General features: G+C 36.4%; 1 protein-coding gene across 8 annotated transcripts in view; it reads right to left on the bottom strand.

The window, feature by feature from the left end:
- Positions 1–22,369, bottom strand: part of IQSEC1 (IQ motif and Sec7 domain ArfGEF 1) — a 2,803,266-nt gene that overhangs the window by 7,957 nt on the left and 2,772,940 nt on the right. For 6 of the 8 annotated variants that reach the window (XM_044078078.1, XM_044078073.1, XM_044078074.1 and 3 more), the window contains 2 exons: positions 11,396–11,572; positions 154–203 (listed from right to left, as the gene is read on the bottom strand). In XM_044078078.1, coding sequence (XP_043934013.1) covers positions 154–203; positions 11,396–11,572 — 227 coding nt within the window. Of the gene's footprint in view, positions 1–153; positions 204–5,723; positions 5,769–11,395; positions 11,573–22,369 lie in introns of those variants that run through there. The other 2 variants (XM_044078079.1, XM_044078080.1) reach the window with 2 other exon arrangements.

Here is a 22,369-nt window from a genome sequence, read left to right as displayed (position 1 = left end):
CTACAGTGCACTTATGTAGAGCAGCCCAGGCATGCATGTTAATTGTGGCAGGCATGTTATGTACTAGGAAACAAAAAGCAAAAAGAGTGCAAAAGAAATGCTTTAAAATGCACATAATCACATCCAGCTAGAGATGAGTTGCTTCCTACTTACTTCCATATTGCTGTCTAGCGATCCTGCACTGCTCCGACGCCCACGCTTTCCTGCCCAGGACATGCAATACCATAGATTAGAAACTGGCAAGAGACCTAGGAAACACATACTTTCCATCGCTAGACTCTTATAGGGCACATGGGCATACAAAGGGTTGAAGCTGGAGTAGATAGTGGGCAGAGATGTACTTGACATAACACAAAAATGTTATTCGCAAAATCACTGTTAGCATTTGCTTTGTCAGAAAACTACTGTTTATCCCCATGTTGACTGCAGAAAGAATTGCTTCTATAGAACAAGGGGATAAAATAGTAATTAACAGAACTAAGCGTACATCTGCAGCATTAGTTTCTGTATTTCTTTCTGGAAATGGAAACTTCTTATGGTTTGCATTAATGCTACATGTCTCTCAGACTTGTATACATTTTTAATATTTATAGTTTATAACTGCAGAGTCAGAGCCCTGGTATCATTTCATCTCTGTTGATATGCCATAACATTGCTGGAGATGGAATCTTCTTTTGCAAGTATTCTGTTAACCAATCTGTGAAAAAAAAACTGGACCCTAGTGGATTTCATCTTCAAATGCCTGTAATGTGATGACCAAAGGAAAAATAAATATATAAATAAATAAATTTTACTTTAGCCATGTGGAAAGAATTATCCATTTACTACTACAGTCCCCTTCTGTCTACTTAGTTGTACAGTGCTCTGAGTGGATAGTAAAATGTATGAATGATAACATGAAAAACAGAATGAAAAAAAAAAGTGCCAGCTTTTTCTTTCAAAGTAATGATAGCTGATTTAGATACATAGGGATGGGTAGATTGGATTTTTCAGCTTTAGTTGTAAACAAAACAAATTCCAAATGCTGTGCGTCTCTAACTTAGCAACCTGCATACATTTGCATTTACATGTTGTACAGAGCTGGATAACCTGAATTGCAAATTACATCACCAGTCTTCATGGTAACGGGAATGTCTCACTTTGAATTGTAGGCCTGCTTTTTTTTTTTAAATATACCAAGTGCATAATATTTTAACACAGGCTCTTTACCATCTATCACTGAGGTTGACATTTCAGTGTTTAGTCTACTAACTTTAAATAATGATAGGAGCTGCATAACCGAAATGCGTCTGTCTTCCTTCTCCCTAACTTTTTGGAATCACTTAAAAAGTCAAAAGATTGCGGTAGCAGGGACTTTATCACACCTTCCATCTTTATTTAAATAAAAGGTTTGTTTAAATATTATTTTAAAATAGAAAATAGTTGTGACTTATATCTAATAGTTATTTGGCTCTACAATCAGGTTATTATCTCAAAAGTATCAGATGACTTGGCTTGCTTAGAATATTAGTAAGATATTTCAAATAGTAGTAAATTAGTGAACAGATGAGAAAGACTTTGTGTGGGGGTATGTTAGTGCAGCAATGAGTAGACTTGGACTGGCGAACTAATACAGCAGCAACTGTGAAATAATGTCCTGACAAGAGGATGCACAGGAACATTGTAAATAGTGACCACTCAGATGAATGGAGGGTGACAACTAGGTTGCTATAAGGGTCAGAGATGGGGTTGGTCTTTTAATGCCCTTATAAGTAAGAGTGCAAAAAGTCTGGAAGGAAAAGTATGTTTTCTGATAACTAAGTTATCCCCAAGAGCTGATCCACTCACTGACACAGCATCTGTCTAAGAGGTTGATAACTGATGTTTGACTAGCAACTCAAAAAGGAGAGGGACTGCTGTAGGAGTAACCCCGGTGAAGACCAGGGACTACTGCCAGGTAACCAAATACAACAGGTGTCATTTTGATATGCAAGTATCACAACTGCAACTTCAGGGACGAGAGTCACCAAACTACATGTGATACTAAGTACATATTAAGGTGGACACTGCTGTAACTCTGAGTATTATTTTCAAGTAGAGCAGTCTTGGATTTAGTATCCATTAAGCACCAGGGGTGTGGAGGCACCACTTTCCATGCCAGGGGATGCAGGGAGAGGAAGCCTTCCTCAGCAAAGGATTTTAATAAGTGATCTGCTGTTTCCTGTGCAGATTATACTTCTGTGTTTGATGCTCTGTGATTTGCAGCTACATGCCTCTTACTTGTGAATGCAGCTTCTAGAACATGTAGAGAATATGCTGGGCAGAAGTGGAAGACGCTATTCATGGAGAAGCACATGACAGGCACTGTCTGCATGGTGCTTAGAGCTCTCAGGTTCAGCTAGTTGGCTCAGGTCACAGCAGCTAAGACATCTAGGAAAAAAAATCATATAACTACATGCAATGCGAGTTTCAGATAGTTCTTCCCCCTCCTATTTTTGTTTGATTTACCACCTTTATTATATTATTTCTTTAATTGCTTACATGACTGAGTTACTGTTGTACTGCCCCCCCCCCCAAGTGTCAGTGAGTATGTTATAAACAAAGCAAACAAATCTATTGGCTATCACAGTCAAAAACTACAAATAAAATGTTAATTACCAGCCTACACATACTTTGCAGGTTCCTTCCCAATTACTCCTGAATATGTTGATATAGCACAATAAAATGCCATTCTACATAACAGGAGTTTTGCAGAATTATGCTACAGAAATCCAGTTGCAAAAATGCTGCAACCATTTTTAATGGAGAGTTTTTAGAGCAGACACACACTTTGACAGTGTCCATGGTGACAACCATTTTAACAGTCTACATATATAATAAAGAACCACTTTTGCCAAAACAACAAAATCTATAATCCCAGTTAAGCAAAGCAGTTGTCAGGAGCTGCAAAATGTGTCTTTTTCTTTCAGACTGGTTTTCTAAGAGATGTACTGAAATGTTGTATCCACTAATTTCACTTTGGTTAGTAGTGCCTTGATCAGAAGGATTGGTTTGACCATGTATTAGCGATACTGGCTTGCTGTGATAGTGCATATCATATGACTGCCTGCAATGTAGAATATTGCCTGAGCAATTTTTTTCAAATGAAACATATTCATTGGCTGACTTGCAAGAATACCACAGTCCTTTCAGTCTGAAAAAACTTAGGTAGGATGGTACTCATTTGTCTAAAGGAACATAATCTTACAGTTGATTATAAAAATGTTTAGGGAGATGTTGTGCCCCCACCCCAAATGCGCGTGCACACACACACACACACACACACACACACACACACACACACACACACACACACACACACACACGCGCGTGTGGGTGCACTCAGAATCAAGGGTTTGAAGATGACTTTTTAAGGTATTGTGCAATTCAAATAAACAGTAGATAGTGGAAATTTATTTTGTTGGATAATTTTACTTCAAAAAACTGAACCATAACCAGTGGATACAGATGAGAAAATGATCTTGAATTTAAATGTGCTCTGAATGCAATCTGATCAGGAAAGGAATCATGCATCAAAGTAAGCATGCATACCTAATTAAACTGCCACAATGAAGGTAACTGCTTTTAATGCAACAAATGAAAATCAGTCTTAGACTGTGGAATGTTAATTTTGAAGGAAGCAAAACATAATATCAGGAAGTGCACCAAACTAAAGATACTTAATAATGCCAAAAATTATAAAGCTTAATGAAAGGATAAGTAGACAATAGCAGAGCAAGGAAAGTATTGAAAGTAAAGTAGAACAATAAAATGAAAATTACTTTATTATAATTAACCTTGAAGCCTGTCAAAAGTGCAGTTTATGTGCATGATGACTTATTTTTTGTTATTGGCATCATTCCCTTTTATTGCTTGTCATCTTAAAAAAATTAGCTTTTGTTGCAAAAGAGGCCAGAGGGTCATTGTCATTGCTGAATTAAATGTGTAAAAATCTGCAGATCTTATTACAAACATGCTTATCTTTAAAGAAGCAAATGATGTATTTTTGCCCTGTACAGCAGGGACTTATGAGTGCTGGGAACAGATCCAAAAGACTTGCTCACAGAGTTAGTCACTTACTTCAAGAGCAAATCTTTTAGAAGCTGGCCACCTGGTGTAAGCCTGCTTATTGAAGGGCCATACACTGAAGTAAGTCACTGAGACCTAGACTTTTGGAATTGGGCCTGTGTTGTGTTTGTTAATACTGACACTCTAGTACATAATCTGAAGGTACTAAGACTGTAATTAGGATTGCAAGGTTTTATGCTGAAAAAAAAAACAATGCTATCTTCCATTAAATTATAGACGGTCTTATCAAAAGAACATAGCAGTTGTATATTTAGCAGGTAAGGATCACCTTTACTTCATGGATCTAGGTAAAAGGTGTTTTGAACAGAAAGTTCTAGAGGTTTTAACATAGCCTTATTCTTATTAGTAAATGCTGCAAACTTCATAATCAGAGTTTAAACTTTCTGTTGTCAGTTCTACTGCCAGCAGTAAATCTTTCAAAACAGTACTGGTATAGACACAAACCTTTGGGATGACATGAGAGTGTTTTGCTAGGGAAGACAAAAGACTTTCCTACCAGTTTTCATGTTATCATTTGCATGTGGAACACTCATATGCTATTCAGCTGACAGTGATGACAGCAGGATAGGAACTCACAAAACTTATCTAATCTAAACTCTTTTCAGACATGACAAAGGTCATAATGTTGACAAGGCAGTTTAGAATAACCTTAAAACTTTTGCAGTTTTGGGAGGTGGATAAACGCTTACAGGAACTGCTGAAACTTTTTTTTAATAAACATTTTTTCTGGATTAGTCCTTTCTATTTTTGTAGGGCAACAAACTATTTTCTTCAACTTAAAACAGCAAAATGCCTCTAAGCTTGCCAAACTATATCAGTTTTACAAGCCATATTATCACCTATTTATTGGGGTAATATGCACCAAACATGGAATTCTAGAAATATAATTTCTTCACACTTCTCAGCATGTCATTGCTGCACAAGTCACTCACGTGTAAAGTTCATCTCAATGGTTTCAAATTAGAAAGCTTCAATTTACCTTTGGTTCCTTATGTGTGGCTGGCATCACTGTTTAGCTAGTATGCTAGTGAAAAGAATTTAAAATAGCTTTTTTGAATGTTAATGTGCACACATCTGTATTGCTGGCACTGCACAACAAAGCAAATCAGAATGAGCTGTAATGTAAATGTTTCTAATTAATTAGAAACACGTTTTTTCTTTCTTTCTCCCTGAGAGGTTAAAATGTATATGTTTGTATCCAGGAAGAAAAGAAAAAAAATTACTTCCCATTCTCAAATATGAGAAGCGTTTTCAGCAAAGGCCTTGTCTATGTTAGATGGGAATTATTGAAAGGTGACATGTTACGTGGGCAGTTCTAATTCATTTGATTTAAAATGCAATAGAAACAAAATACACATTTTAAAAGTTTACTCCGGTAAAAAGAAAAAGTTAAAAGTTGTACATGAAGTAGCATTTTGTAGGGCTTCAATCAATTTCATTCATCAACATGATACACAGGGACACTGTTCAAGCACAAAATACACAATAAGCCAGAAATAACACAAGGACTGGTGAGGACTTCAGCTACTCCTATTTTAAGAATAAAGGTCAACTAAATACGGGTTATTCCTAGGTTAACTGTAGCTTAACTTATTCTAGCACAAGCAAATCACTTACACTTTTCTTTGTCTTCATTCGCCGTTAAATGTATACATAATGAGCTGTAACAGTTTTTAATACTTTCAAATAGACTTACGAAGGTGCACAACATTCACAATGATGCAGTTTACAATATGGAAACAGGAACAATAACACATTATTACACCGCGAATGAATATTTTTACACTAATTTACATGACTATCACATGTAATCAATTAACTTATCGTAAAAAATGCAAGTCTGGATCTAAACATTTATGCCACTCTGAGTGTTGTATTCAAATTAATGCTTGCCACAAATGTTCATTAATTTTTTCTTAATTCACTGGATACATTTTTATTTTTTTCTTGAATGTTAATGACATCTCTCCAATGGTCAGAACCAGTCAATAGGCTGATAGATAAGTGTTCGGTTATATAGGCATTGCCAGTCAACACTTCCTGTGAGCTTCATTTAAATTAACACAGTCTGTCAAGAGCTGATACTGACATCTTGCCAATCTGGGAAAATAAGGATGAAGAAAGGATATAAGGTCATATTTTCTGCAGCAGCAAAGAAAATGCAGGTACTGAATAAATGTGCTGCAATGACAGCAAACAGTTCAGTATTAATTCTGCATGATAGATGAACGTGGTGCTCTAGGCCACAAACAATTACAAGTCACATAGTAGGTACAACACGCAAGACACACACACACACACGCACACACACACACATATATATATTAAGGCTTTTACTGCTTACTCTCAATTCCTTATGTAATATGAACAGGTATTAAGATACTCCTCATTTGTTTGATCTATTTTATGTAACATAATTATGTATATAACTTGTTCTGCATTTCTCATATTTGGAAATTGTTATATACTGTAAATTTTATAGGTTCATAGGTAGGTACTAGGCTATCTGCCTGAAGGCATTTATAAGCCTAGCCAGAGTGTGTCAACTTTCGCCGCCCCATTGATTAATTAACTGATCCTCTGTCAAGCAGAGCCAATGAAGTGATGCCAGGGGTGTATTTTCTGTTACCCATTCACTCGTCAAGGTTTCTCTCGAAGAGTGTTAGTGAGGGGCTCTGCCTGATGTAATTTGGAATTTTGTTCCAAAGCATGGGAAGTCTCTGTGACAGGACTCTATCCCTCCAGCATGTTCTATTTATTGTTGTAATGAGGTTTAGCTCACTAGAGCTCGTGGCTCGCAGTGACTTGGATTTCTTTAGATGGAGCATGTCCATCAATTCTGATTTGGACATGGCTTTGTAAGTTAGGCAGAGATCACCTCTGAGTAAGCGATATGCCACTGAGTACAGCCAGAGTTTTTTAAGTCGGGCTGCATAGGACATATGTTTGAGGCCAGTAATCCTCTTGTTGAGGTACATTTGTGGTCTTTCCAGCTGTTGGAAGTGTCTTGTGAGGTACATCCCAAATGGGGCATTATACTCTATGATGGGTCTAATGAGTGACGAGTAGAGGGGCACTATAACGTCTTTATTTCTTGAAGTGACCCCTTTAGTAATTAGATGGGCCACATATAAGGATTTCCTAACTACTTTGGCAATATGATTGTCAAAGGAGAGATTACTATCCACCTGGGTCCCCAGATCTCTTATTACCTCTTCTGTATTAAGGGGGCTGCCACCTATGTGGTAATTCGTGGGTGCTTTGTTTTTCCCAAATGGGATGACTATGCATTTTTGGCATTTAGCTTGAAGCCATGACTTTGACACCAGGTGTCCGTCTCAGTAAGGCCCTTTTGGAGAATGTCCGTGTCAGCCAGAGAGTGAATTATGGCTCCCAGTTTGCAGTCATCGGCGAACTTGGTTAGCCATAGTCCTCCTGTGTTTGCCTATACTTCTGAGAAGTATATGCCGAACATGATTCTTACGCTTTTTGCCTTTTGTTTAGTTTTACTTTGCCTATTCTTGTATGTGTATTTGGAGCTTTTCTCCTCAGGTCTCCACTAAAAATGGGTTTGAGCTCAGTTGAAGTAACCCAGTTAACAAATGTCATATAATTGATAAAAAAAAAAAAATGTTTTGTATATATATATATATATATATATATATATATATATATATATATATGTATATATATATATATATATATATATATATACACAAACACACACACACACATCTATCTATATATATATATATATATATATATATATATATATATATATATATACACACACACACACACACACACATCTATCTATATATATATATATATATATATACACACACACACACATACACACACACACATACAGAGACAGACAGACATCGGAAGGTATATGGTATCAAAGGGTGTTCCAAGACTCACAAACAGCAAGCAGTGTGTGATGCAATGGTGCTACAACACATTTAAAACAAACTACTAGATGAGGTTCAGCACTACCTGCTTAATTTCCAGTAACCCTGTGCTACCACCTGTTTAACATTTCTGTTTGAATTAAAGCAGCTACTGCAAAATATTAAGAAATAGTGTTTTTGGGGCTGTGCTTCCCACTGGAGGCAGTAGCCCCACACTCCTAACCTCTCTATGTATACCATCTCCAAGATCACACAGGGAAAACAAATATACAAAATGGGGAAATGTGTTTGAGTATGAATACAAAAGTGAGTATAGAGATATGAACTCTTATCCCTTGAGAAACTCTTATGTGACCGTGTAAAGCAGACGCTATTTAAAATGAAACTGCACTGGACTAAGTAACCATACATCACTTTAAGTATTCTGTGACTTCTTTCAGAGTGCTGTTTTAGTAAAATGGAGACAACACACATGATGTTCTTGCCAAGTCCTGCTACTAGCTGAGGAGCTGTGGACTGGTCAGTTGCGGTCAACACAGACCCCAATTACAGCTGTGCCACTTGATTTTCAACTGTATTATTTAATGCTTCTAAAACTGCATAGTATTGCAACTCTTTCTGCATTTATATCCAAATTTAGTTAACTAGTCTCAAGGAAATATTTTTTAGATGAGTAGGTCTGGGGGGTGTATAAACATTTCATACATTCTTTGGATGAGACGTTAAACCGAGGCACTATCTGCTTGAGTTGGGGGTAGTTTAGGTGGATGTAAAAGATCCCACGACACCTATCGAAAAGAATAACAGAGCGTCCTCGATGTCTTGGCCAAATTTCCCTTAGTAATATAAATACCACTTCAGCTCTCCCCTGAAAAGAGGCTACTGGCTTAGTTGAACTAACCTAGTCAACAAAGCATAAATAAAAAAAACATCTGAACACACACAAAAATTCTCTTCAGACTATATGAAAGACTCAGCTGTAATTCTATATTGATGACAGTTGCAAATAACTCAGGAATTTTTATTTAAAAAAAGACTCCATTCTGTGAGCAGTTAATACTAATCTGATAAGTGATGACAGTTGCAAATAATTCTGGAATTTTTATTTAAAAAAAAAGACTCCATTCTGCGAACAGTTAATATTAATTTGATAAGGCCTATCTACTTCAGTAAGCAGTAATTTAATTATGTCGATCATTAAATGAGTTAACTCCTACATAGCTGGCTCAACCAGTATCCTGTGCCGGTACCATGAACCAGCACCCTGCCCCCTCACACAAGGAGTGCTGCGGCACTCAGGTTTGACCTCAAATGCAATACCAGCTTTTAAAAGCTATTCTACAAGTATTTGTTAGACCTATTTGGAAATTCATAGGCTGATGTCTAAATGACCATTGTACTCGAAGTCTCCACTGAAGAACTCTCATGTGATATCTGGCTAGAAGGACCAGGATAATGGAAGCAGTCATCGAACCTAAGTGGTGAAGAATCAGTCTCTTTTCTGAACCTAAAAATGAGAGAGACATGATGCTTAATACTTTGGATGTCTCCAGACAACTCAGGTATTATCCTGACGGAACTAAATCTTTCAGGTCTTTGGATCAGTTCACGTTCATCATATTCATCACTGCTGCAGTAGTCTTAGCTTCAGTCCTTCTCTAGGTCTAGATCACACTTTGCTAGGACCATTCTTCAGGGGCTCCTGCACTCTTCACCTTCCACCTCTCAAATGTAGTAACCTAGGGTAATCTACCCATATAGCTAAGGCTACTGCAGCAGTAGTCAGTATGATGAATATAGTGCAGCTGTGTAAATAAACTTATAACAGTAGATATTCAAATGACCACTGCTGCAGTAGCACCTCCCTTTTTTGGTGTGTTGTTTATGCCAGAGTGTGAACATTTATTTTTTACTATTCCTAGCATTGTCCTTTCAGGGTTCAGCCTCCCTGTCTCTGTTGGCATGAAAGCTCTGAAGGGCTTTTTTGCTGAAACCTTTTTCATCAGCCCATTTCAAGCTGCCTGAGAGTTTGGGTACATGAAAGGTGCCCTGAAGCTTTGGAAGCTGACTGGCTGTTATATCCTACGCAGGATATAATCCATACAGCTTAGGCTACTGCAGTGGAGATCATTTGAACATCCACTGTTATAATACGTTTAGTTACTTACACAACTGTCCTTTTTTATGAGAAAATAGTAAAGTAAAACAGCACAGCTCTGCACAGGACATGTACATTGAAACCTTATTCACTTGCAAACACGTATCCTGTTTTTGATGTTTCTTCCTTAAAATATCCAGTAAAACATGGCGAGGAAAAGAACCTAACATATAATGGACTATGTCACTTACCTATAATGTCTACGTAAGCATGTAGCCCTTAACAATCCTAGAGCATATGTGAACCTTTTGGTCCTGTCAGTCACTTAGTGCTAAACTTCTGGAATACAGAGACAGTGAGTGGCATGCAGACCCTCACTGGTCACATTACATTCATTAGACCAAACTCATGTGTGACGGAGATTACTGACTGCCAAAATGTTTCTGAAAACTACACATGCAGTTCCGATGCATTTTGTTTAACTTTATTCATTGTCATGTGCAATTGTCTAGCTGGCTGAATGACCCCATCCCTTTACGTAAACTATCTTGAATATGTCTGTAATTTCTGTTCACAGCATGGACACTGTTTGTTCTTTGTTAAATGTTTATTAATTTCACCAGTCCCATCTAATGCTAGTAACTGGTTTGCGTTCTATATTCAACTACATCACCTTACCAAACACCACAGCTTCACTTGGAAACCTTCCACATTCACCTGACCCCCCCCCCAATCTATCATTCATTTTCAGCATTATGTTTGTGCAGCACTGATATGTAGGTTCTATAGGTTCTGTTAAACAGTCTGTTTTCTACATTTAAGTACTACGCAATCAGTGTTGGGTAAAAACAGCATGCCCACAGTCCACCAATAACGGCTTACAGGCAAAAGCTGAATGATGCACAGAAATTGCAAGACTCAAACCCTAGGTAGTTGAATTTAGCACAGTGTAGCCTAACCTTTCTGACAGTCGAGTGGGTAGGGTTACATAGTGGCTGCAGTATGAAGATGATGCTTCATAGGAGCCTCACTTCTACAAATACAGATTGTAATGAGGACTCAGTTTATGTTCAAGTATATCAACAACAGATTATCCATAATACAGAGTTCTTACACATACTAAATGCCAAATGTGACAGTGTTCTAAAATCAGCTTTAGTAGAGTAGCATCTTTATGAAAACAGAAAAAAATGAATGTGGAAGCAGTGGCATAAACGCTTGGAACCAGACATGTTACTTCTGAGGTAATTAGATACAATAGTAAATCAGTACTCACCTGCTTCTGAGAGGTCTCGCAGAGAGCTGCTAAGGGCTGTCCTCTTTAGACCCTCCCCCATGGCATAAGTATCATCTAAGCTTGCTCGGTTCAGGGCGCCATTTCCAGCTTCTTTCTTCAGGCCAGAGCTTTGAGACATACTGGGACGCACCACTCCTTTTTGCTTTTCCAGCTCAGCTAAAACAAAGTCCAAAAAAACTCAACGAGCAGAACATGATGGTTACATATTTTCAGTTATATCAGTGGCAGAACATCATCCATGCTTCTCTAAATGTGCTACTGAGCTTTGGTTTGGGGATATCAATATTTTAATGACAGGACTTTGTCCTCTACTAAATAAAGAACTTGGGTCATAGGATGCTGGACATTTATTTATTATCGTTTGTTAACTAGGACAGAGCCCTGATCCAAAAGGAACAATTCCAGGCTCAGCCTGGACAAAGGAAAAAAAAAAGAAGAAATATAATGAAATGGCAAAAGGTACAGTAACTAAACATTTTAAAGACAATGAGAAATGGCAGTGACAATAAAATTCTAGAGAAATAAATTTAGAAGCAAATTTCATATAACAAAGCTATAATGTAAAAAAAAAAACAGAGGAGAGAATAAGAATGAAATGAGTAAGGCAGGTGAGAAAAATAAAATTAAGCAAATGAGAGGGAAATGAAAGCAAAGAAGTAAAATAAAGAAAGGAAAGTCAAAGGAGGAAGGGTGAAGTTGAAGAATGTGAGAAAATAACAAAGGCAGAAAATGCAGGAAAGAAAGTCCAAGGAGCAGTAGAAATAGAGTGCAAAAGAGAAGGAAGAGAGGAAAGGAGATTAACAAAAGGAACAAAGAGCATCATAACATGTATTACAAAACGAGTAATCAGCAGTGATACTAGCCAAATTTGATAGATTGAAAGTTAAAGAAAAAGCCATGTCTTTTTTAAAAGCCTTCAGAACAGACTACAAGCCTTAAAAGTAATCAGGCAATGTGTAGTTTGAAAGCAGTTTCATCAAATGAAAAATTAACAAAAAAAGTTCATTGTCATTTATGCATGTACCTCAGCACAATACATTTTGCTGAATCTTCTGTTGTTTTGCATCCAATAAGTAAAATGGTATATGTTCCTTTGTGACAGTAATGCAAGTTAGCTTTGTGAAAAGTTTTAATAAGCTTAGAAAGTGTACATTATTTCAGAAGGGAAGTACAGAAGAACTGATCAAAGCTGTACTAAAGAAAAATGTAATCAATTATTTGAAAAGTAAGATAAGCTGCACTGTACTTCCTTTTCAGTGCATATGTAAGACTTTAAAATTGTGTAAAAGTAAATATAACAATCTATACATTTGCCAGTGTGGAAATGCAGTGCAGATTAAAAATGAAACTAACTCTGCTTGTTAACTGTGCACAAATCTCCTTGGTCCTTGAAGCCTGGTGCTCCTTGAAGAAGCTGCTCAAGGATAACGGATATTAACTCATTTAGGATTCCCCCACAGAAGTATGTGACTGTGAAAATAAGAAAGTTTCCAGAATTCAAACATGAAGTCACAGGAAATCCTGTCACAGACTGCTAGCTAGGGAGTTACTCGACTTTCCTTGGAGAATATGTACAAAGTAACAGATATGCTGCTTGCAATAACTTTGCAAATTTTATTTTGGCCTTGAAAGCTGATTACTGATATGGCACGGTACATCTTTGCCTATAAATATTTAAACACATTCAGAGATGCAAGGAAAATAGCTGATCCCAACATGAGCAGGCTTTCTTCACTACTTTGTTTTTAACAAAAACATGCCAATTAAGCAAAATCCAGCATTCCGAAACAATAATAAGCAACCCAAAACTTCAAAAGTTACTACTAAGTTTTAAAGTTATGAAATAAAAAATGAGGTAGAAGAAAACAAAGCAAGGAAACTCATCTTCAGAAAGACAAATGTTGCCTTATATTTCATAGTAAGGGGTTACCAATGTAATTTATTTTTCTGTTCAGACATTTCTGTAATAGTAGATGTGTACTGTAGTTGTTACAAGGCCCACCTCATACCTCTGCAATGGCCCTGATTTTGCTTCATGTTATTGCCTTGTTCCTTGTAAAAAATAATTTTCTGGCAAATCTCTGATAATTACAGTCACTCAATAATGCCAGAGAGAGTGGCATACTTCTTATTTTTCAGAAAATGCATAATGAATAGTATTCTACTACCTTCTTAAGTGAATTAACAGTAATATCTAAAAATGATCCTGATTATGGGCATCTCACCATTATTTTAGCATTGCCGAGAATCTTTTAGCAAAGAAGTTGAGAGGTATGGTTCAGTTTATCTTTTTCTTTTGATAGGTGTAAAATGTAACTACCTCTGGCACACTAATTAGGAAAAAGCACTTTGAAATTAGAAAGAAAACAAGAAACATGACTAGGTACGGGACATGGCTGTCATATTTCAAGATTATCCTGATTGTTCACGTGATATTTCATTTACAGCGGTCATTTACTTCAATTCTGGTGCAGAATACTGGAGAGTACAAATCTACATATAGCCTTTCAGTGTGGAGTGAAAAAAGTCAATTGTTCATCTCGGCAACTGGTATTTTTTTCAAAAAGTCACATGATGATTTGTTATTATTATTATTCATGAAAAACAAGGAGCAAAGCAAATGATGACTTCCAAAATCACCAACGGTAGCTCAAATTAGAAGGAGAGGCCACAGAGAGCAAAACAACATTTAATAAAGAAGTCCAGTAAATAACAAAGCCACAAAAATGTCAATGTAAAATGCAAATACTAAAATACGTGTTTTTCGTTCAAGCATTTGAACTTCTCCAGACAAACAACTATTATCACACATACACATAGTTTGAATACAAACAAATACCCTATCAAAGCTGCAAAAGTAACATAATAAATTACCTTAAAACATTAACTCATTGCTGTCAGTTGAAAAAACATGTAGGAGTATATAAAACCATATTATATCCTATTATGATGAAACTAAATAATAATCTAAAATACTATAAAGAATCAAGATTGAACTCTATGTCATATTATAAATATAAATAAAAATGAAACAATCACAGCAACATAGCGATAATATAGCAAGCTTATCTTAAAGTGAGCATGAAAGAAAAAATATAATTTGAAGGGCATAACATAAAATGAATACCTAGTAGTTCTTATAATTGTATTAAAAACCATATTAAAATATGTAATAATATAAAAATGGTATACAATTCTATAAAATTATAATCTAGCTGCCCTCATTTTTAATACAGGGGCTAGGGAGACTTGGTCATTAAGACCTGGTGGAGCACATGCTTCCAGCACTAATTGCCAGAATAATTCTCTATACTCAATTTTAGTCTCCCATTGCCCCCCTCTAATATCCAATGGCACTTCTAATAAAACAAAAAAAGTAAAACTGGCATTTATACAAGTGGTGGTGTGTTTAAACAAAGCACTCCATGGGTCCTTCCAAAGAATATCATATATATATATATATATATATATATATATATATATATATATATATATATATTTATGCTCATACATTCTTTTCTTGAGCATTCTTTCCATCTTCCCGACGTAAAATGAAGAACAGCTTTTACATTCAGCCAAATATATAACCTCCTTACTTTCACAATTTGAAAAACTTTTTCCATACAAAAATCTGTCTCTGGTGAGGTAGATTTTCTCTCTATTTTTAATGTAGATACCTACCACATTTATATGTGCCTATTTTTCTATTTGTGTTTCCCCTATTTTTCTGAGTATCATTTTCTAAAATATTTTCATGCTCTTATCTTTTCTATATGCAAAAGTCAATGGTTGTTTAAAAATATTCTCCAAATCAGATAACTCAGCAAATATATTCCAATGTTTTGTAATAACTTTCTTAATGGGGGCTGTTGATGCCAGGGTAATCCTATGGGCTAGGCTTGCAAAGGTTCCAGGGCCATTAGTCTAGTACACACCTATAAACCTATAATAAATGTACTTTTAAAATCCTCATTGTTTTCTTGAAACTTTTCTGACTGAATTATTTGATGTCTTCTATGTGTTCCTGTTCCTAAAATTGGACTGAACCTTGTATTCTTTCCTTCCCTAACTTCCATAATTACTTTGTCTATTAGTGTGGATGGATAATACCTATACAAAAACATATTACGCAAAACTTCACATTCTTCTAAGAATTTCATATCCTCAGATACCACTCTAGAAATGCTAACAAATTGACCTTTTACAGTGGCTCTTTTTTGTTTATATTGATGGGCACTAGTAAAATAGAGATAACAGTTGGAAAATGTATTCTTTCTAAAAATGTAAGAAGTAAATTTATTATTAATATTTTCTTTCTGTATAGTAACATCTAAAAAGTTAACTTATTCTAGTGATATATTAAAAGTATGCCTTAAACAATTTATAGCAGTGTTAATGTATTCCCGGAACTCATTCAACTTCTCCATTGTGTCCAACCAAAAGATATATAAATCATCTAGGTATCTTTTGTAAAGGCACCAACATTTAATACAGGGGGAGTTACTAATATATTTCTTTTCCCATGTTTTCAAAACCAGGTTAGCATAACTGGGGGCACAACTTGCCCCCATAGCTACTCCCTTAACCTGCCTAAAAACTCCCGTTTAAAATGAATGAAGTTGTTGTTAAGAACCATATCTATCATTTCCATAGCTACTTGAAGATCTCTGCTTGTAAACTTGTTAGTATCTAGTAAAGCCTCTTCCACCCAATCTATTCCTATATGGTGGGGTATTATGGAGAACAAGTCCACTATACCAATAGTGACAAAAATAATATTTGTATTATAATGCTTTTGTTCTACAGATTAAAAAAAATACCATGAGTCTTTAAGAATATCACCCTGCCCCATCCATACAGTTTTTAACTTAGAATCTACGTATTTAGCCATGGCATGAGTCTTAGAGCCGTTAGCTGCAACGATAGATCTAAGGGGAGGATTGCCCATATTTTTGTGGACTTTGGGTATTCCAAAGATGGATAGGGTGACAGGTTTTTCTGTCCATACATAATTGAACAATGTAGAGTCTATTAATTCATCATACAGTAGTTCTCTCAAGCCTGAATCAATTTTCGAATAGGCAATATTAATTTCATTAATATATACTCCATGATATTTATCAGTGTCACCTAAAATTTCTTCCATCTTGGACATATATATAATACTGTCTATTAATACCATTCCCCCTCCTTATCAGGCCTCATGACTCCAATATTGATTCTTACTTAATTCACTCAATATATTTTTTCTCTTCATACGAAAGATTAGAATATACTTTGTTGTGACTCAATACCTCCCTTAATTCTCTCTCCACCATCTTCTCAAAATGTTTAAGTTGAGGATGTATAGTGGGATTGAAAATACTTTTTTGTTTAAAACATACCTCTTCTCTTATTGCCTTATCATTATCACCATATATAACTTAAAAAATTTTCTTTCTAACAAAAAGTTTCAAGTCAATAAGAAGTTTGCTAATATCACACATTCTATTAGGCACAAATTTTAAACCTTTAATAAATAATTTAAAATATGTTTCAATTAATGCTATTGTACTATAATTAAAAATATTAAAATTCTGAAATGAATAAGAATGTCCATGCTGTAAAATACCATTAACTGTTCCTATATTATTCTTTTTTACTATTGTGGTATTTGCCACCGATCCCCCCCCCCCAGTTGTATTAGTAATGTACCACAGGTTTGCTTCTGATTTTTTCTGACCTCCTGAGATGGGGGAACGCCAGGGGGTCCTGTAAGTTTAAATTAAAATCACTAGTTTGTATGTTCTCTTTGTGCCTATCTTCCCCATATGCATTTACAACATCATCTGCCCATTGCTATTGTCATATTTATCATGTCCACCACTATTTCTAAAATAATTATATTGAGCTTGCCTAGATTTGGGATAACTCCTATTTTCTTTGTATTCTAAAATGTCTGTGTTTATTTTACGATTTTTACATTTGATAATAAACATACATTTTTCCATCAGTCTTTTCTTTGATACTAAAATATCTTTCTTTCTCTTCCTCTACTGTAAATAACAGGTCATTAATCATTTTCATGTTAGTATCTTCAATTTTTCTATATAACCATTCCATATCAGCTTCATTATGCTTAACAATTTGCAGAACAGAAAAAACACAACTATCAAAAACTGACAGCAGTTTTTTAAATAAATCACAATGTTCTGAAATGTTGTTTGGGTATTTAAATACCTGTACCCCTTTTGGGACTATTTTAAGTTCAGACATTGTTACAAATATTTATTATCAAGGTCCAGCATTTTATACTTTAATAAATAATCATGTAATAAGTTCAAATTTGCTTCATAAGTATTATTTCTATCCTCCCCAAGGGAGGCTTTGAAAGGGTATTTGTTTGTATTTAAACTGGGTGTATGTATGGTAATAGTTGTTTGTCTGAAGAAGTTTAAATGCTTGAACGAAAAATCCGTATTTTAGTATTTGCATTTTACATTGACGTTTTTGTGGCTTTATTTACTGGACTGCTTTATTAAACGTTTTTATGCTCTCCTTGGCCTCTCCTTCTCATTTGAGCTACTGTTGGTTATTATTATTATTATTATTATTATTATTATTACTATCATCACCATCCTCATAGCCTGGAAAAGACTGGGTCTTCCTAATGGCATGGCATGATCTATTGACAAATCCATTGAATTATACTGACACACTTAATGGCAATAGGTAATTGTACCAAACATTTAGAAATAACTTTCTTAAAGTGGTCTTGGACAACGCATGCATTTAAACATGAGTGCAACGTCATGAAAGACCCATCAATCAAAGCATCAGGACAGTGAAAGTATGCCCCTGCCATTCAATCATGCATTAACATTTGCTTGCCAGTGCCAAAGCATGGATAGCACTGCAGCTGAGAAGAGTCAGTAGTGCTTCTAAATGTGGTCAGTACAAAGAAAAAGTGTAAGGCAGGTAGCAAACATAAATTAAGATAATAATCCTTCACTGCAATTGAAATGTGGGTGGCAGATATTTTATTGTTTTAGTTTGTTTTCACCAGTGTGATATTATTTGGTTTTGCTCCTACCATTGCATCATTTTTCACTAAATACCACTCAAAACCTGCAAGAAGTACAACATAATCAACCTATTGCCACTTGTACATTAAATGAGAGAGGGTAGCTAGAGAATCATGAGACAGGGGTGGAACACATGATGTGGAAAGATTAAAAGAAAAAAAAAACACAAGGGTCATTTTGGAAGATGGGCAGAAAAAGAAGGGAGGAGGATGAAAAACGTGTGAGTATGAGAGAAATTTATACCAGCTTAGCTGGGTAAAAGCATTGAAAGTAGAAAATGGCATCAGCGATTGCACAGTACTGAAAATTTGTAAGACAGAAGCCAAGAACAGTATGGAGGAGGTATGAGAAGGGATGGAAAAGTATTGAAAGCAACAGGCTCAAGAGTAGGTGATGGGAAAATTACAGCTGGATCGTAGAGACAGGCAGCAGTGACTAATAAGTACAGAATATCAGAAGCTACATCTGGATCATAGAGACAGGCAGCAGTGACTAATAAGTGCAGAATATAAGAAGCTAAATCTGGATTGTAGAGACAGGCAGCAGTGACTAATAATTACAGAATATCAGAAGCTACATCTAGATCATAGAGACAGGCAGCAGTGACTAATAAGTACAGAATATATGAAGCTACATCTAGATCATAGAGACAGGCAGCAGTGACTTATAAGTACAGAATATCAGAAGCTGCATCTGGATTGTAGAGACAGGCAGCAGTGACTAAGAAGTACAGAATATAAGAAATTACAAGGCATAACAGCCTAATAAAGTTAATAAAGGGATGGGATGCTACATTAAAGGGGGTTAATAGAGATGTAACCAAGGAGCCACATGACTTAGGACAGTATAAATGCTTCTACTTGTGGGTGGGATTGCTTATTTATTGATCAGGGCAGAGTACTAATCACAGTCTTTTTTCTAAGCCAAGGAACATTAAGTGACCTGTTCAGAGTCATATTATAGGTAAAAGAAGGCTAAGGATATCAAAGCCTAGAATACATCAAGAAGCTTGTTAAAGATGTCACAGCACACCTCTTCTCTGGTGTGGGCACCTAAGTCCATATGAAGTTCGTAGTGTCCTCAGTGAGCTAACTTAAATGGAGCTGATTGTTGATAATAAATATAGGGAACCTTGAAGTGCAGGGAACCAGAGTGGTTGCAGCTGATACTCGGCGGTATTTTATTATGTATAAACTAGGTTTCTTTTAGCAGAATTACTTCTTGGCAGCATTTTTTACTTAAAGTTTTAGGGAGGTATGTCAGTGCATATCTGCGGCCAAAGGAAGGGGGAACATTTTCTGTCTATTGTCAGCTAGGGACGGGTCTGTATCACATCATCAAAGTTGTATAAGTTCAAAAAATGTAATATCGAACCCAAAAGTCCAAAACCGTACAATAACGAACACACAGAACAACAACTTTTTCCCCAGGGAACAAAAATTGCTGTTCCCTAACAAAAAAAAAAAAAAAACATAAACCTTAAACTAAAACTAAAGTGGGGGGCTGTGCCCCCCCCACACTTAAATATACAAACTTCGAGATTGCACCACAGTGGAGGAAATAGCCCAGTGAGACTGGGTACAATTCTGAGAAGCTCAACATGAGAGAAAGACACTTGGAAAATTCACAGATTCATAGACTGTTACTAGGCTAATGACCCGGGGGGGGGGGGGGGGCTTTCTAAACCTACTCAAGTTTACGTGAAAGAATAATGATGTCCTGCATCCAAGTAGGACATTGATGGCCAGGCATTTATAAGCTATGTCTGTCCATAAGGAACATGGGTGCCAGACCCAGTTTAAATTTCCTATTCCCCATCTAGTTGTCAGGTTGTACTTAAACTGGGTAATAGATGAACTCTGCTTCACATGGATGGGAAGCCTGTACCATAGGAGGGGCACTGAAACATTAGCTACATAATACTGAAAGAGGAAAACTGAAGTTAAACAGAAATCAGTAAATTATATTGCATAGGTTTAACATAGTAATAGAAGACTATAGCAAAAAGGGAACCCTCGGCATTGTCACTAACCACTAAAAGGCCGACTCAAATGAAACATGTAAAATGAGAAGAGAATAGCAAAATATAGTATAGGAAGAGGTTCTAAAAATGGGGAACACAGAATGGGAGTGGAGCATAGATTCAAAAGCACATTACAACAAGGAGTAAGAATGTGTGACGTCAGATTCCAAAACTAGTTTACAGGGATGCCATCATCAACCATTTTAATGGCAAACAACACAACATATTTTACTTTATACATTAAGCAGGAATGGATATATGAAACATCCATTTCAAATCCACAGGGAAATTAAATAAATGAAGCATCCCTTCCTTGCTGATTGCCAGCACAGGGTGTGTAATTTGAGATCATAGGCTCATATAATCATAGGAAGTTACTAGGTTAATGACCTTATGGCTCTTACAAGCCTAGTCAAGTTCTACCCTTATTTCCACAATCAGCACCTATTGTCCCTGTCCAAGAGGGACACATTGAACCCCCAGGGTGAACTTATGGTTACCCATCCAATTGTCCAGATTGCGTTTGAAGAGGTCCAATGAGGTGCTCTGTTTAACATGAAGTGGGGATCTGTTCCAAAGGTGTGGCAACCTCTGGGAGACAAATCCGTCCCTCCAGCAGGTTCTATTAATATCATATACCAGGTTAAGGTCTTAAAGCGAGTAACTAGTGTACCATTTGACTTACGGAGATGCAGCATTTCCAATAAAGCAGGGTCAGCATTTGCCTTGTATGCAAGGCAGAGATCACCTCTGAGTAGTCTGTATGAAACAGAATAAAGTGACAGTGATTTCAAACGATCCACAAAGGACAGATGTTAAAGACTTAGAATTTTCCATTTGAGGAACCTTTGTGGTCTCAGTTGCTGCAGGTGCTTGGAAAGGTACATACCAAAAGGGGCTTTGTACTCAAATATTGGCCTGATGAGGGAAGAATACAGGGAGGTTATAACTTTTTTTTTCTGGAGGCAATGCCCTTACTTATGAAATGAGCAATATAGAATGCCCTTCTTACAACTGTGGAGACATAGCGGCCAAAGGTAATGTTGCGGTCAACTTGTGTGCCCAGGTCTCTCACCATTGAGTGCATATTTAAGGTATTGCTATTGATGTGGTAGTTAGCAGGAACATCACCCTTACCGAAAGGGATTATAATACATTTTTTGCATTGAATTTAAGACCATGACTTTGGCACCAATTTTTTGTTTGTGTAAGATGCTCTTGTAGTATGTTGACATCATTTGGAGACTCTATGTCTGCTCCCAATATGCAGTCATCAGCAAACTTTGTCAGCCACAGACCTTTAAGTTTTGCTTGTACTTCAGAGAAATATATTCCAAGCAGTAGAGGTCCCAGGAACTGATACGTGTGGAACACTACTGGTTATAGGTCTGCTGTTGGAGGTGGATTCACCTATTTTGCTTATAAGGGTTCTATCAGTGAGCCACTTAGTGATCCATCTAATGATATAAGGGTTGATAACTAGTTGGGTGGGTTTGTCAATGATGCCTGAGTGAGGGATAGTGTCAAATGTCTTGGCTAAGTCTAGGTAGGCCGTGCACACAGATTTCCCCTTGTCCAGGGCCTTGATAACTGTCTCGAAGAAATACACCAGGGTTAACAGGCATGATCTCCGTTTGACAAATCCAAATTGAGTAGGGTCAAGTGTTTGGGGATTACCTATGTCTTTGCTGATAAGGTCTATGATGATTCACTTCACGGCCTTGCAGATAAGGTTAGTCAGGCTAATAGGTCTATAGTTCCTGGGGTCAGTGGAAGCACCACCTTTAAGCAAGGGAATAACAGTGGCAATTTTCCATTCAGCATGGACGAAGCCAGTGCTTAGTCTCTGAAAAGAGTACCCAGTCG

Source organism: Protopterus annectens, chromosome 7.part0 (genome assembly GCF_019279795.1).
Source record: "Protopterus annectens isolate FY-2018-M chromosome 7.part0, PAN1.0, whole genome shotgun sequence".
NCBI lineage: Eukaryota > Metazoa > Chordata > Ceratodontiformes > Protopteridae > Protopterus > Protopterus annectens.
This window is presented reverse-complemented; position numbering and strand designations above follow the sequence as displayed.